Source organism: Myotis davidii, unplaced genomic scaffold (assembly GCF_000327345.1).
Source record: "Myotis davidii unplaced genomic scaffold, ASM32734v1 scaffold458, whole genome shotgun sequence".
Taxonomy (NCBI): domain Eukaryota; kingdom Metazoa; phylum Chordata; class Mammalia; order Chiroptera; family Vespertilionidae; genus Myotis; species Myotis davidii.
Window position 1 is genome coordinate 388,796 of NW_006289819.1, and position 12,330 is coordinate 401,125.

At 49.0% G+C, this 12,330-nt stretch overlaps 1 protein-coding gene across 1 annotated transcript in view; it reads right to left on the reverse strand.

Annotated features, from left to right (window-relative positions):
- Positions 1 to 11,849, reverse strand: part of LOC102752841 (fatty-acid amide hydrolase 1-like) — a 26,859-nt gene extending 15,010 nt beyond the window's left edge. Inside the window, 3 exon segments of the mRNA XM_015563152.1 lie at positions 1,420 to 1,533; positions 10,982 to 11,018; positions 11,020 to 11,849. Coding sequence (XP_015418638.1) covers positions 1,420 to 1,533; positions 10,982 to 11,018; positions 11,020 to 11,138 — 270 coding nt within the window. The 5' untranslated portion in view covers positions 11,139 to 11,849.
- Positions 11,850 to 12,330: the final 481 nt, after the last annotated feature.

Here is a 12,330-nt window from a genome sequence, read left to right on the forward strand (position 1 = left end):
GAGAGAAACATTGATAATTCATAGTTGGCTGCCTCCTGCACACACCCTACTGGGGATAGAGCCTGCAACCTGGGCATGTACCCTGACCAGGAATTGATAGGCAACCTTTTGGTGTGGGAGATGATACCCAACTAACTGAGCCACACCAGCCAGGGCAGAAATCTACTTATTTTTAACATCTCAATCCAAAAACACAAATATCACCAGGTCCCTAATCTTTTTCCTCAACAACTTGTACCTTACCCTCTTCTTTTATAGCCAAGGTGACAATATATTCCAATTTTCTTGAAACAGTCCTTTGTTACTCATATTGCTTCAATGTATTGACAGCTGCTTTTCACTGTCAAAGAAAGTGAACACAGTCCTAGCCAGTTTGGCTCAGTGGGTAGAGCATCGGCCTGCAGACCAAAGGGTCCCAGGTTCGATTCCAGTCAAGGGCACGTACCTTGATTGCAGGCTCCTCCCCAGCCCAGGCCCTGGTCAGGGCTCGTGCAGGAGGCAACCACTCCATATGTTTCTGTCACATTGATAATTCCCTCTGTTTTTCTCTCTCTCTTCCACTCTCCCTAAAAATCAATGGAAAAATATCCTCAGGTGAGGATTAACAAAACAAACAAAAGAAAGTGAACACTAAAGAGGAAACCTAACTTGGGCTGGGAGGGGAGGAGGGTCAGGGCAGGCTTTGGAAAAGGGGAGTCCTCTAGGCCTGAAGGCTCAGCGAGGGGAGCTTGTTGTACCGAGCAGGGCAAAGAAGAGGGAGAAGAGCCGTCCGGCAAAAGGAACTCCACACAAGCCAGCACAGACCATGCCAGGCCCTGGAACCGCCAGCAGCTGAGCTACACTGATGCCCCAAGCTCCAGAAGGCTTTGGCCAGAGAGGATGCTGGAGACAAAGGCGGAACAGAACGAGAGTCTGAAGAACTGGAGGCCTGAAAGGGATCTGTCCAGGAGGCTGGTGCTTGCGCGTGGAGGGAGACAGTGCAGGAGGACCAGGGCGGCTGAAGAGGGGTGGGGACAAGGGGTGGACTAGAGTGAGCCGTAGAAAAGGAACAGACTAGACTTGGTGACCAATGGGGTGGGGGCAGGAGGGAGAGGGAAGTCTGGGCTGAAAGCCAGGTTTCTAGCAAAGACAACATGATCAATGTCCCCTCCTCCTCATACACAGAATCAGCCTCTTCAGCCTCTCCCTCTCTCTCTCTCTCTCTCTCTCTCTCTCTCTCTCTCTCTCTCACACACACACACACACACACACACACACACACACCCCTCTGGCTCCTTTCCTCCCTGGCAGCCCCTAGCGCTGTGGTCCCACAATGGCCCTCAGCAAGATAAACTCCAGGCCAGGTTTTCCCCACAGCCTGTACTGAGAGAGCAAATAGGAAGGAGCAGGGAAGATCACTGGCTGGCCAGCCACCCTTACCTTTCCCACATAGGTGAAGAGTGCAGCCTGGGGGGACAGCTCCCCATTGTGTAGCTTCTGTACCAGTTGAGGCAGAGTCAGGGCCAGCAGTGCCTTTGAGTCCAGGTCGGGGTTCTGGGGAGACACCTCAGATCAGTCCTGCTCCCTGCAGGCCCTACATGCTTGCAGCAGACACCTTGTCCCATGTCCTCAAAACCCCACATCTACTAAGCAGATGCTCACCGTCGCATGCCAATCCATGCCAGACATGCCCATCCACAAATCGGACACCGTGACCCTGCCATTGCCACCTGGGACAGTGCAGATATTTTCTCTTCAAGAAGCTTCCTGGACGGACACCCAGGGAGAAGCCATGCCCAGGCTGATTTGTTTAATAAATTAAAACTTATAAAAATTAAAAACCTAGGCTCTGTGAAAGATGAAATGACAAAATGTACACTGGAGGGAAATATTGGAAACCACATTTACATCCAAGTGGGAGAATGTGAATACACACACACCAAAAACACTCAAAATGAAAACAATCCAATTACAAAGTAGGCAAAAGACATGGACAGGCACTTCATTGAAGAGGATTTACAGATGGCAAAATCAAACCCATAGTGAGATAGTAAGGCTCATATATCAGAACACCTCACACTAAATATAAGAACAGTCCCAACTGCTGATGAGGATGTGAAAAGAACAGTCATGCGGGCATCGTGCATCGATGGTGGTGATAAAAATGGCGTGCCCACTCTAGAAAACAGTAATTTCAAAACACAAGCAAACAAACTACTATAACAAGAACATGCGATTATTACACATCCCAGCAACTCAAGCAGGCCTGGGATAGTCAGAACCTGCACATTAACGGGCCTGGCTCCAGGAGGAAACCTCTGAGCCCTTGGAATGTCCTGGCCCAGGAGGATTATTAAACCACCCTCAATGGCTGCCCACTGTGTGCCAGGCGCCGTGCTGGTGTGCCCTATGTTTTTATTAAATCTACCACCGTTCCCCTTGCACAGTAAAGAAACAGGCTCAGCGAGGGGAAGTGCCTTGCTTCGGACCATACGGGCAAACTCCAGTTCTCTGCCCACTCAGCACAGGCTGCCCACTGGCTGTCCACCTGCACGTGGCCACCCAACCAGCAGGGGAGGGTGAAAACAAGAAGAGCCCATGCTGCGTGGTTAGGCTGCAGCTGGGAGCCACGTACAGAAGAGGGTTTCTTCACTCATTCCACAGAGATGGTGCCAACTCTGTACCCGGTGCCACACTAAGCAGGGTGGTACCAGTGAACAAAGAAGGCATGTGCATGCTTTGGGGGGTTTATACCAGGTGCAGGTTGCAAGTGAGCAGATAATAAGTTAACAAATAAGAATTTCAGATAGTGAGATATAATTTAAAGAAAATAAAACTGGGTGAGGGAAACGGGCAGCATACAGGTAGAGGGTGTTTCGGGAAGAGCTCTCTGAAGGAGACATTTGATCAAACGCCTCACTGCCAGGCCTCAAAGGCTCCTAGAATGTCTGGGATCAGCCCCTACTGGCAAACACAGTCACTTCCTCCTCCAGGGCACTGGACTAATTCGTGAACAGGGGCTAGAGGAGATCCGAGCCACAGCCACCAATTCTCACCTCTATGGTCTCTTGCTCTTGTCAAAATCTTCAGGGGACTCCCTGTTGCCAAATCCCACAGGAACTTCTCCTTTTTATTCTGCTCCATGTCTCCCTGACCACACACCAGCTTTCTTCAATTCTCTCCTGGCCTGGAGATACCACCCTCTCTGGTTCTCCTCCTGCCCTTTGGCTACTTCTGTCATCCACTTGGTCTGTCAACACACATTTTCTGAGCATCCTCTATGTGTCAAGAACTTTGTTAGAGGCTATGAATTTAGAAGTAACTAAGATAGGCAAGTCCCCGCTTTCAGAGAGCTTACATTCAAGAAAATAAACAAATAAACAAGTAATAAATAGACCACAATGTGACAAAGCAAATAAACAGAGTGCGGTGATGAAACAGCAGAGAACTGACCCAGATGGCCTGGGCAGGCCTCTCCAGGGGGTGACATTTCAGCTGTGATTTGATGGATGAGAAGGTGCCAGACAGAGACTCCTTGAGTTTCCCTTGGGGCACCTCTTCTTCCCTCTCTGATGCTGGGAGAAGTCATTCACTCTGGTGGCTCTCTCGGCTCTCCACCTCCCCCAATGACCTCCCGTTCCTCTACCCAGCCTGACTCAACTGAGCTCAGCCCAGTCACGGGGCTATTCCCAATGGTGCCCACCCCTCCGTGTCCTTCCCCCTGAGCTTGCTCCCCTACTTTCCACCAGCTCCCTCTCATCCTCCTCCGTGTACACCCGCACTCAGGGAAGGGTGCTGCACCCATCCAGGTGCTCAAGTGAGAAAACAGGAGTCAGCCTGGACTCCTCCCTCACCCTCCCACCTGCATCCAATCACTCACCAAGCCCCATAAGCAGCTCTGGAAAATGCCACCTTTCCATCTCCTCTACCAAGATCCTCACTGGTGCTCATCCCTTCTCTCCCAGGTCACCCAGGGACCACCTAGCTGGCCGCCCTGCCAAAGTCTTATCACTCCCACCCACTCTTCCTTTTTGCCTGCCCAGATTGTGCAAAGCTCAACCAGGGCTTGCCTTTCCCCTGTCCCCTTACACCACAAGCATGTTCCGGGAGGTGCTTCCAGGCACGATCCTGTCAGACTCCTCTGCACCCCTCAATGCGACACCACCACTCATACCCTCCATATGCACCCATAATACAGCACCCTTCCCTTAATTTGTTAAACAGATACAATACTTATTTGGGATTTTTTAAAAAGAAAATGGATCCATGATTTCTCTATACACACTAAATAATCCCTGGATTTTTTTTTCACATGCAATACAATTCATTTACTTTTACAACCTATAATTCATTCTAAAGGCTTAACTTATTTGTTTACAGCTCTATTAGTTCAAATAAAGACATCACATGTAATAGAGACCATTATAAACTTTTGAACAATAATAGATACAGAGGCAGAGCTGCCTCAAACAGATTGTCAAACTGCAGCGGGAAGGCCGGGGAGGGTTGAGGGGCAGGAGGTAGGGGGGTAAGAGATCAACCAAAGGACTTGTATGCATGCATATAAGCATAACCAATGGACATAAGACACTGGGGGATAGGGAGGCTACGGGACTGTCTAGCCCATCATGATGATGCAACAATTAGCTCTTCCCTGGATATTTTTTTTTAAGGCATACAAAATAAGCCCAGTTGGCATGGCTCAATGGTTGAGCATTGACCTATGAACCAGAAGGTTTTGGTTCGATTCCCGGTCAGGACACATGCCCAGGTTGTAGGTTTGATCCCCTTGTGGGGCGTGCAGGAGTCAGCCGACCAATGATTCTCTCTCATCATTGATGTTTCTCTGTCTCTCGCTCCCTCTCCCTTCCTCTCTGAAATATATATATATATTTTTTAAAGGTATAAAAATGAAAAGTGAACGTTCCCTCATCTCTGGGACCATCCTGTCCAGTCCCTCTTCTGAAAACAAAACCATAGTTAACAGTTTCTGATTAACTTTATAGGGGAAAAAAACTATGAAAAACCCACAATGTATGTAATTGTTGACATATATTCTATTTTGCACAGAGGGATCATACTATATACACAGTACTACACCTTACCTTTCTCACTTCACAATAAAAATAGCAAGATTGTTTTTCCCCCAATTATATAACTATGTTGTCATTGTTTTTATTTTATTAATCGTACCCAAGGATATTTTTTTCCATTGGTTTTTTAAATATATTTTCATTGATTTCAGAGAGAAAGGGAGAGGGAGAGATAGAAATATGAATGATGGAGAGAATCACTGCTTGGCTGCCTCCTGCACACCCCCTACTAGGGATCGAACCTGCAACCCGGGCATGTGCCCTTGACTGGAATCGAAACCGGGACCCTTCAGGCTGATGCTCTATCCACTGAGTCAAACCAGCTAGGGCTTTCATTGATTTCTTAGAGAGAGTGGAAAGGAGAGAGAGGGAGAAAGAGAGAGAAACACCGATGTGAGAGAGACACATGGATCAGTTGCCTCCCGCATACTCCTGACCAGAGCCTACAACCCAAGTACGTGCCCTTGATCAGGAATCAAATCCATGACCCTTCGGTGCGCAAGCCAACGCTCTAACCCAGTGGTTCTCAACCTTCCTAATGCCGCAACCCTTTAATACAGTTCCTCATGTTGTGATGACCCACAATTTCATTGTTACAAATTGAACATAATTAAAGCATAGTGATTAATCACAAAAACAATATGTAATTATATATGTTTTTCTGATGGTCTTAGGGGACCCCTGTGAAAGGGTCGTTCGACCCTTGGTTGTAGGTTCTTGCTATTCATCACTTTGAATATTTCTTGCCACTCCCTCTGGCATGCATGGTTTCTAATGAGAAATCAGCTGACAATCTTATGGGTACTCCCTTGTAGGTAACTAACCGTTTTTCTCTTGCTGCTTTTAAGATTCTCTTTGTCCTTTGCTCTTGGCATTTTAATTATGATGTGTCTTGGTGTGGTCCTCTTTTTGGGGGTTCTCTGTACTCCTGGACTTGTCAGTCTATTTCTTTCACCAAGTAGGGGAAGTTTCCTGTCATTATTTCTTCAAATATATTTTCAATATCTTGCTCTCTCTCTTCTTCTGGTACCCCCATAACTCAGATGTTGGTACGCTTGAAGTTGTCCCAGAGGCTCCTTACACTATCTTCATATTTTGGATTCTTTTTTCTTTTTGCTTTTCCAGTTGGGTGTTTTTTGCTTCTTTGTATTTCAAATCTTTGACTTGATTCTTGTGATCCTCTAGTCTGCTGTTGGATTTCGGAACAATATTCTTTATTTCAGTCAGTGTATGCTTAACTTCTAGTTGGTCCTTTTTCATATCCTCGAGGGTCTCACTAGATTTATTGAGGGTCTCACTAAATTTATCGGCGGTTTCTAGGAAATTCTTGAAAAACCTTATAACCGTGGTTTTGAACTCTATATCCAGTAGTTTGCTTTCCTCCACTTCTGTCATTTGTGACCTGTTTCTTTTTCTCCCAAGTGATTTTTTAAAAAAAACACTTGCCTATACTTTGTATATAAGGATTTCTGGTATCAAGAACTAACCAATCAGACACAACCTTATTATGCAATGTGACCAATAAGATGCAACTCTATTATTCGACTTATATATTTATGGTTCAAGACAAGACATTCACACTGGACAGCTATTGTTGTGTTGGCTGTTGTCATTTTGTTGTTGTTACTCCTCACCTGAGGATATTTTTTTCATTGATTATTTAGAGAGAGTGGAAAGGAGCAGGAGAGACACAGAGAGGGAAACATCCATGTAAGAGAGACACATTGATTGGTTGCCTCCCTGTTGAGGCTTGGGGTCTGGGAGCAAGTCTGCAACCAGAATCAGACCCGGGACCCTTCAGTCTGCAGACCAACACCCTATCCATTGAGCCAAACTGGCCAGGGCTGCTGTCATTTTTTAAATTTGACAACCTAAGGGAAAAGAGGTCAGTGCCACTGACTGAACCGTCAGGTATTGCATGCTTTAAAAATTCAGGGGCATAGAAACGGAGTGGACTGACAATTCTAATAATCTGAACAATAAAGATTTAATTTAAAAAAAACCTTTAAGCCCCACATTTAGGGCACAGAACCTGAGAAACTATCTTGCCCTCTGCAGAACCTCAATATATCTGCCTTTGGTTTTATCAGTGTCCCTGGTCTAAATTCTTTTATATCAAAAAACGAGAACCCAAACTTGTCAGTAACAAATTCATCTACTGACTCATTTTGTGTTAAAATCAGGTTCAAGGTGGGCTTTGAAAAAGGCCAGGAGATAGAACTACAGGTCAGATCCACTTGAAGGAAGTAAGACCAACGGGATTTTGACAAAAGGGGTTGTAATAAATGTGGGGGAAAGGCATTCAAGGCAAAATTACAAATGCCAAGACACAGAGGCATGAGCAGTTGAACTTTCTGTGATATTTTTCCCAGCAATAATATTCTATTTATAGTGCTCCCCCTTGTAGACTGAAAACAATGGAATCAACAAGGTATTCCATCACCAAAAAAGAGTTTACTCAGGAAAAGAACGGGTTGCATGCCGGGGTTCTTGTCCCAGCATCAAGAAGGATTCAGGAATCTGGAGAAGGCGCTGTGCGTAGATGACATAGGAATCCAGAGACTAATAAAGAATCTGGAGACGAGATATAATTTTGAAAGGCATTGGGGGTCAGAGGACCTTCAGCTAAAGGAACTGAAGACTCCCTCCTTGTCCTGGACCCTTGCTTTTAGTAACACAGTGTGTCCTAAGGCAAGGTGGAGATAATACACTTCAAAGGGTAAGGTTTCAAAGGGTACAGAAGCATTGTCAGTTTGGGGAATAGCCTACGATGCTGTTCAGGTGTTTGGCCAGTAGGAGGCAATAACATGTAGATTAAGATGCCCTTTAACTGTCTGGCAGCCACAATCAGTTTCCTATTCAGGTTTGGGGAAATGCCTTTAGCCATTCCCAACAGGTAACTGACTACATGTGTGACTCAACCCTGCTGAGTCCCCAAGTTTTTGATGAAACTCTTGAAATTACGACATGCTGGAATTGGTTCCCGGCAGTTGCACCAGGCTGGGTGTGGCTCAATGGTTGAGCACCGACCTATGAACCAGAAGATCACGGTTTGATTCCTGGTCAGGGCACATGCCCAGGTTGTGGGTTCCATCCCCTATGGGAGGCAACCGGTCGATGGTTCTCTCTCATAATTGATGTTTCTATCTCTCTCTCCCTCTCCCTTCCTCTCTGAAATCAGTAAAGATATATTTTTTTTAAAAAAAAAGAAAGATTGGCCCTAACCGGTTTGACTCAGTAGATGGAGCGTCAGTCTGCGGACTCAAGGGTCCCAGGATCAATTCCGATCAAGGGCATGTACCTTGGTTGCGGGCATATCCCCAGTGGGGAGTGTGCAGGAGGCAGCTGCTCGATGTTTCTAACTCTCTATCCCTCTCCCTTCCTCTCTGTAAAAAAATCAATAAAATACATTTAAAAAAAAAGAAAGAAAGATTGCATTCTAGGGTGAAGCAAAATGGCAAACCACATGCACACACTGAACCAAACCAAGATGGAGGAGACATTATAAAGAGGCAGTGGAAGTTAAGGGTAGAGGAAGTTGTTGCAATGATAGAACTCTGTTATAAACATACGGTTCTTCCATGTAAGGCTATCCAATAACGAAGTGCCAGAACTCCTCCCATAAGCCCCAGCTCCTCCCACAGACCCTCCCAGTTATGTCCTGGTTAAAGTCTCTGTCATAATTTTAATGCTCTCTTCCCTCTAGAATGGATATCAAAACTCATTTAGGAGGCAAATGGACAAACAATTGTTACAGGTCATTAAGCCTCACTTTGTCAACAGAGAATTACCATAAACATGCCTTACTCCAGAGTTGTTCTAGACCTAGAGAGATAACTATCTTGTAATGATTCAGGAAATGTTTATGACTCTCCCCTCCTCCAGCACTGCCTTGGAATACACGCAGGATCTGGGCTCCCAATAAGCTTTGGAGTCCATCGGGGGGAGCTGTACTACAAGCTGCTGCACTCTCCTAGGGCCTGCTTACCTCAGTGCCCCTAGGGCTGGGCAGAGAAAGCCTCAGAAGGAAGGCTGCTGAGACAGCCTCAAACCCCACCTCCCTGCCATACAGTGACTCCAGAGCCAAGCGGAGGGTGTGTTAAGGTTGGGGAGGCTCAGGTGGGACTGACTGCAGCCCACCTCCTACCTGCCCCAAAGGCCTACAAAGCTATTGTCATCAAGATCTCAACCCTTGGCTCATAGCTCAAAACAGTAAGACTCCTGAGGTAGCTCTTCCTTTCTTCTCCAGTCTTTGCAAAGCCAAAAGGTAATTTCCTGGCTTCCCCTCCTGGAAGAGCCACGCTTTGCGGTTCTGAGGTCAAGCTCTCTGGCTCGAAGGAGGGTGTGTAAACAGCTCTTTGTATGTCAAGGCCAACACTTCTGCCCTAGAAAATCCCTTTCTTAGAATTAATGCAAGGTGGCCTCTCCAGAGGGAAACTACTAATGCTTAGAGTTGAAGTGAGGGAAGACCCACCTTTCAACCACCCCACACTCCTGCCAGCTGGTGGGTTCTTTGGGACTGGGAGAGGAGCTCTGTGGGCAGACAGTGTGGGCAGATTCCTGCAGCTGTCCCATGCAGCATTTGGAGCTGGCAGAACTTAGCGGGCTGCACAGAAGGACTTGGTGGATCCCTGAGTCGGGCACCTCAGAGCTTGGGCAGAGAAGGACAAGACAGTGAAGGACCTGTGCTCAAGTAGGGGGAGTGACGAGTTTGGACTGAACACCCTGGTCTCCCAATCTGAGCGTGGGGAACTCTAAAATTGATGGTAGATTTTTCAGCCAGCTTGATGAATGAAGGCTGGAACCAAACATATTTTGATTTCAATAAATAAATATAACATATGCTGTCCCAGGAATGGTATGGAGTGAATTCATCATCTAGCCAGGTCCTGTCTCTGTTCCTAATATCTCTCCACTGCTTCTCTCCACTGGAATGAGGCTGGAGAGCCCCACTGGACATCTAGGTTCTGGTCCCAGCTCGACTCCAACTCGGAAATCACTTGCTGCATCTGAGAATCTGTTATATGCAATTTTCTGTGACTCCTTCCCAGTCTCTCACCTCGGCACACCCTCCTGCCTCCTGTTGTCCCCATCACCTGGGCCGCCTTCCTACCTGTCAGATGGGAATCCTATGCAAACACATACCCTCACAAACACTCCTGGCAAGTCTTTTCTCCCTCAGCACATACAACTGCCACCGGTTAGCACTTTGATTTCTGTCTCATATACTCGGAGAGAAAGCCCTCTCTTCTAAGCCCCTCCTTCACCCCCAAACACACACTGATCTGATCTAGAGGGAGCTGTTGACAGATCACCCAGCGAAGGGCTGGAACTCAACCCGCTCACGGAAGGGGCTTGTCAGCAGCCGCCCCACAACCTGAGCGGTAGGAGCTGGGGAGACTTCCATTCCAGCCGGGCTCGGTCAACAACCCCGGGTGCATTTGGGCCAGTCCTTCTCCGGCTCCTAACGCACAAATCAATGAGTGTGAACTGTAAGCTCTCCGCTTTCACGTGGCCATCGCCGGCGATTCCAAAGTCCTAACCCTGGCATCCTATTGGTTCCCATGCCAGCGTTTTGGCATTCTAATCGGCAAGTGATCTTGAGATTCTTTTGCACGGAGCAAAGCTCCTCTTTGGACCTAGCGCGGTGATGGCCTTCCAAAACTACCCTCCCTGTCTCTTTCCTTTCCCTTCCTCCCCTTGGCCCTACCTGGCTCAGGAAGAGCACGGGATGCATTTGAGCAAGAAGGGGTTCCGAAAGTTACAAACCTGAGCTGCCCACACACCTGCGCTGCCCACACACCTGCGCTGTCTCCCCCCCAACCCCCAGCCCCGCGCGTCCGGGCAGCTGAAAGTACTGCGGGGGTACTCCGACCCGGCGACCCCCGGACCCCGACCCCGAGCGTCACCTGGAGCCGGAAGCGCTGCGCCGCCTTGTCCATGCGCCGCGCCCCGCGCCCTCCCGCGACCGGACCATCGTAGAGCCACCGCCGCCGCCACCAAGCAGCAGGCCAGGGCAGCCCCGGAGGCGCCCGAGAGCGCGGCCCACAGTTCCTCCAGCACCATGATCCCCGCCGCTCCGAGCTGCCTAGAAGACTAGCGACACAAGAATCAGCACTCGCCGGTTTCGCCGCAAAACCCGGCCTGGATCCGCCGGGGATCCGCGCTCCTCTTCGCGAGCGGAACGGGAGGAGAGCCGCGCCGCCGCAGGCCCGCTTGGGAGCGCGCCGTTGCCCGGCAACGGGCCGTCGGATGGAGGCGCGCAACGGTCAGCCGGGCGGCCGGGCTGGGGTAGCTCCTGCGTCCTCGCGCAGGACGTGAGACTCAGCTGGGGGGACGCGAGGGGCACCCGCTTCCCGAGGGCGTCCTCAGAAGCACGAGCGCAGCGGTTCGGCGCCACGGCTCGGCCCGGCCCCGCCTCAGCCCCTCGCACCCCGAACCCCAACTCCCTGAAGACAGGGACAGCCGGAGCCCCTGCGGGAAAGGCCAGCCCAGAGAACTGGGAGCGGAGACCGACTGGGCTCGCGGACCTGACTAATGCCCACAACCAGTTTAGCAGCTTTTTCCTGGAGAACCTGCCACCGGCGGCACAGTAGGACGCCCACCTCTCCCCAGCGGAGGCTCCTGAGAGGGGCCACCCTGGGGCTGTGCTAGGGGCCGGGACCTGGCAGAGAAGAGTTACTGATTATCTTAGAAAAAACAATGTGTTATGATTAAACCAGCCAGGTGTGACCCTGCTTTCCTCCCATTTCACTTGTGAACTTTATGTGAACCCTTTTACCCTGCCAGTACCAGGAAAAGCTAATGAACCGCTTTGCAGGTTTTTTTGAAATACTTTGTGGTTTTTGCAGACAAAAAGCTTTGCTGTACCCTCGGTAGGGGCTCCAGTTGCGAGGCTCTCTGCAGAGAGGTACACGCTGTAGTCAGCTGGCCAGCTTAATAAAGGCTCTTAAATTTAAATTCTGAGTCGGTGGTCTATCTCACTGAGTGAACCCACAGCAGGGCCAGCACAGGAAGTTCCCCTGGGGCGCCCACCTGCTGCCCCTTTCTCTTTCTCCAATCCCCGGGATCCCGTGTCTGTCGCCCTGGGCTCTTCTTATTGTCCAAACCCTCCACCACTTGTCCTTCTCCGCCACCCCGCAGACTGACCTTCCCAGGTCATCTTTTTCCACTCCTGGGCCCTCCTGGAGTTCAAGCAGAAAGAATGCCTGACCAGGAGGAGTGTGGGCACCTAGTACCCTTCATTAGGGGGTGGGAT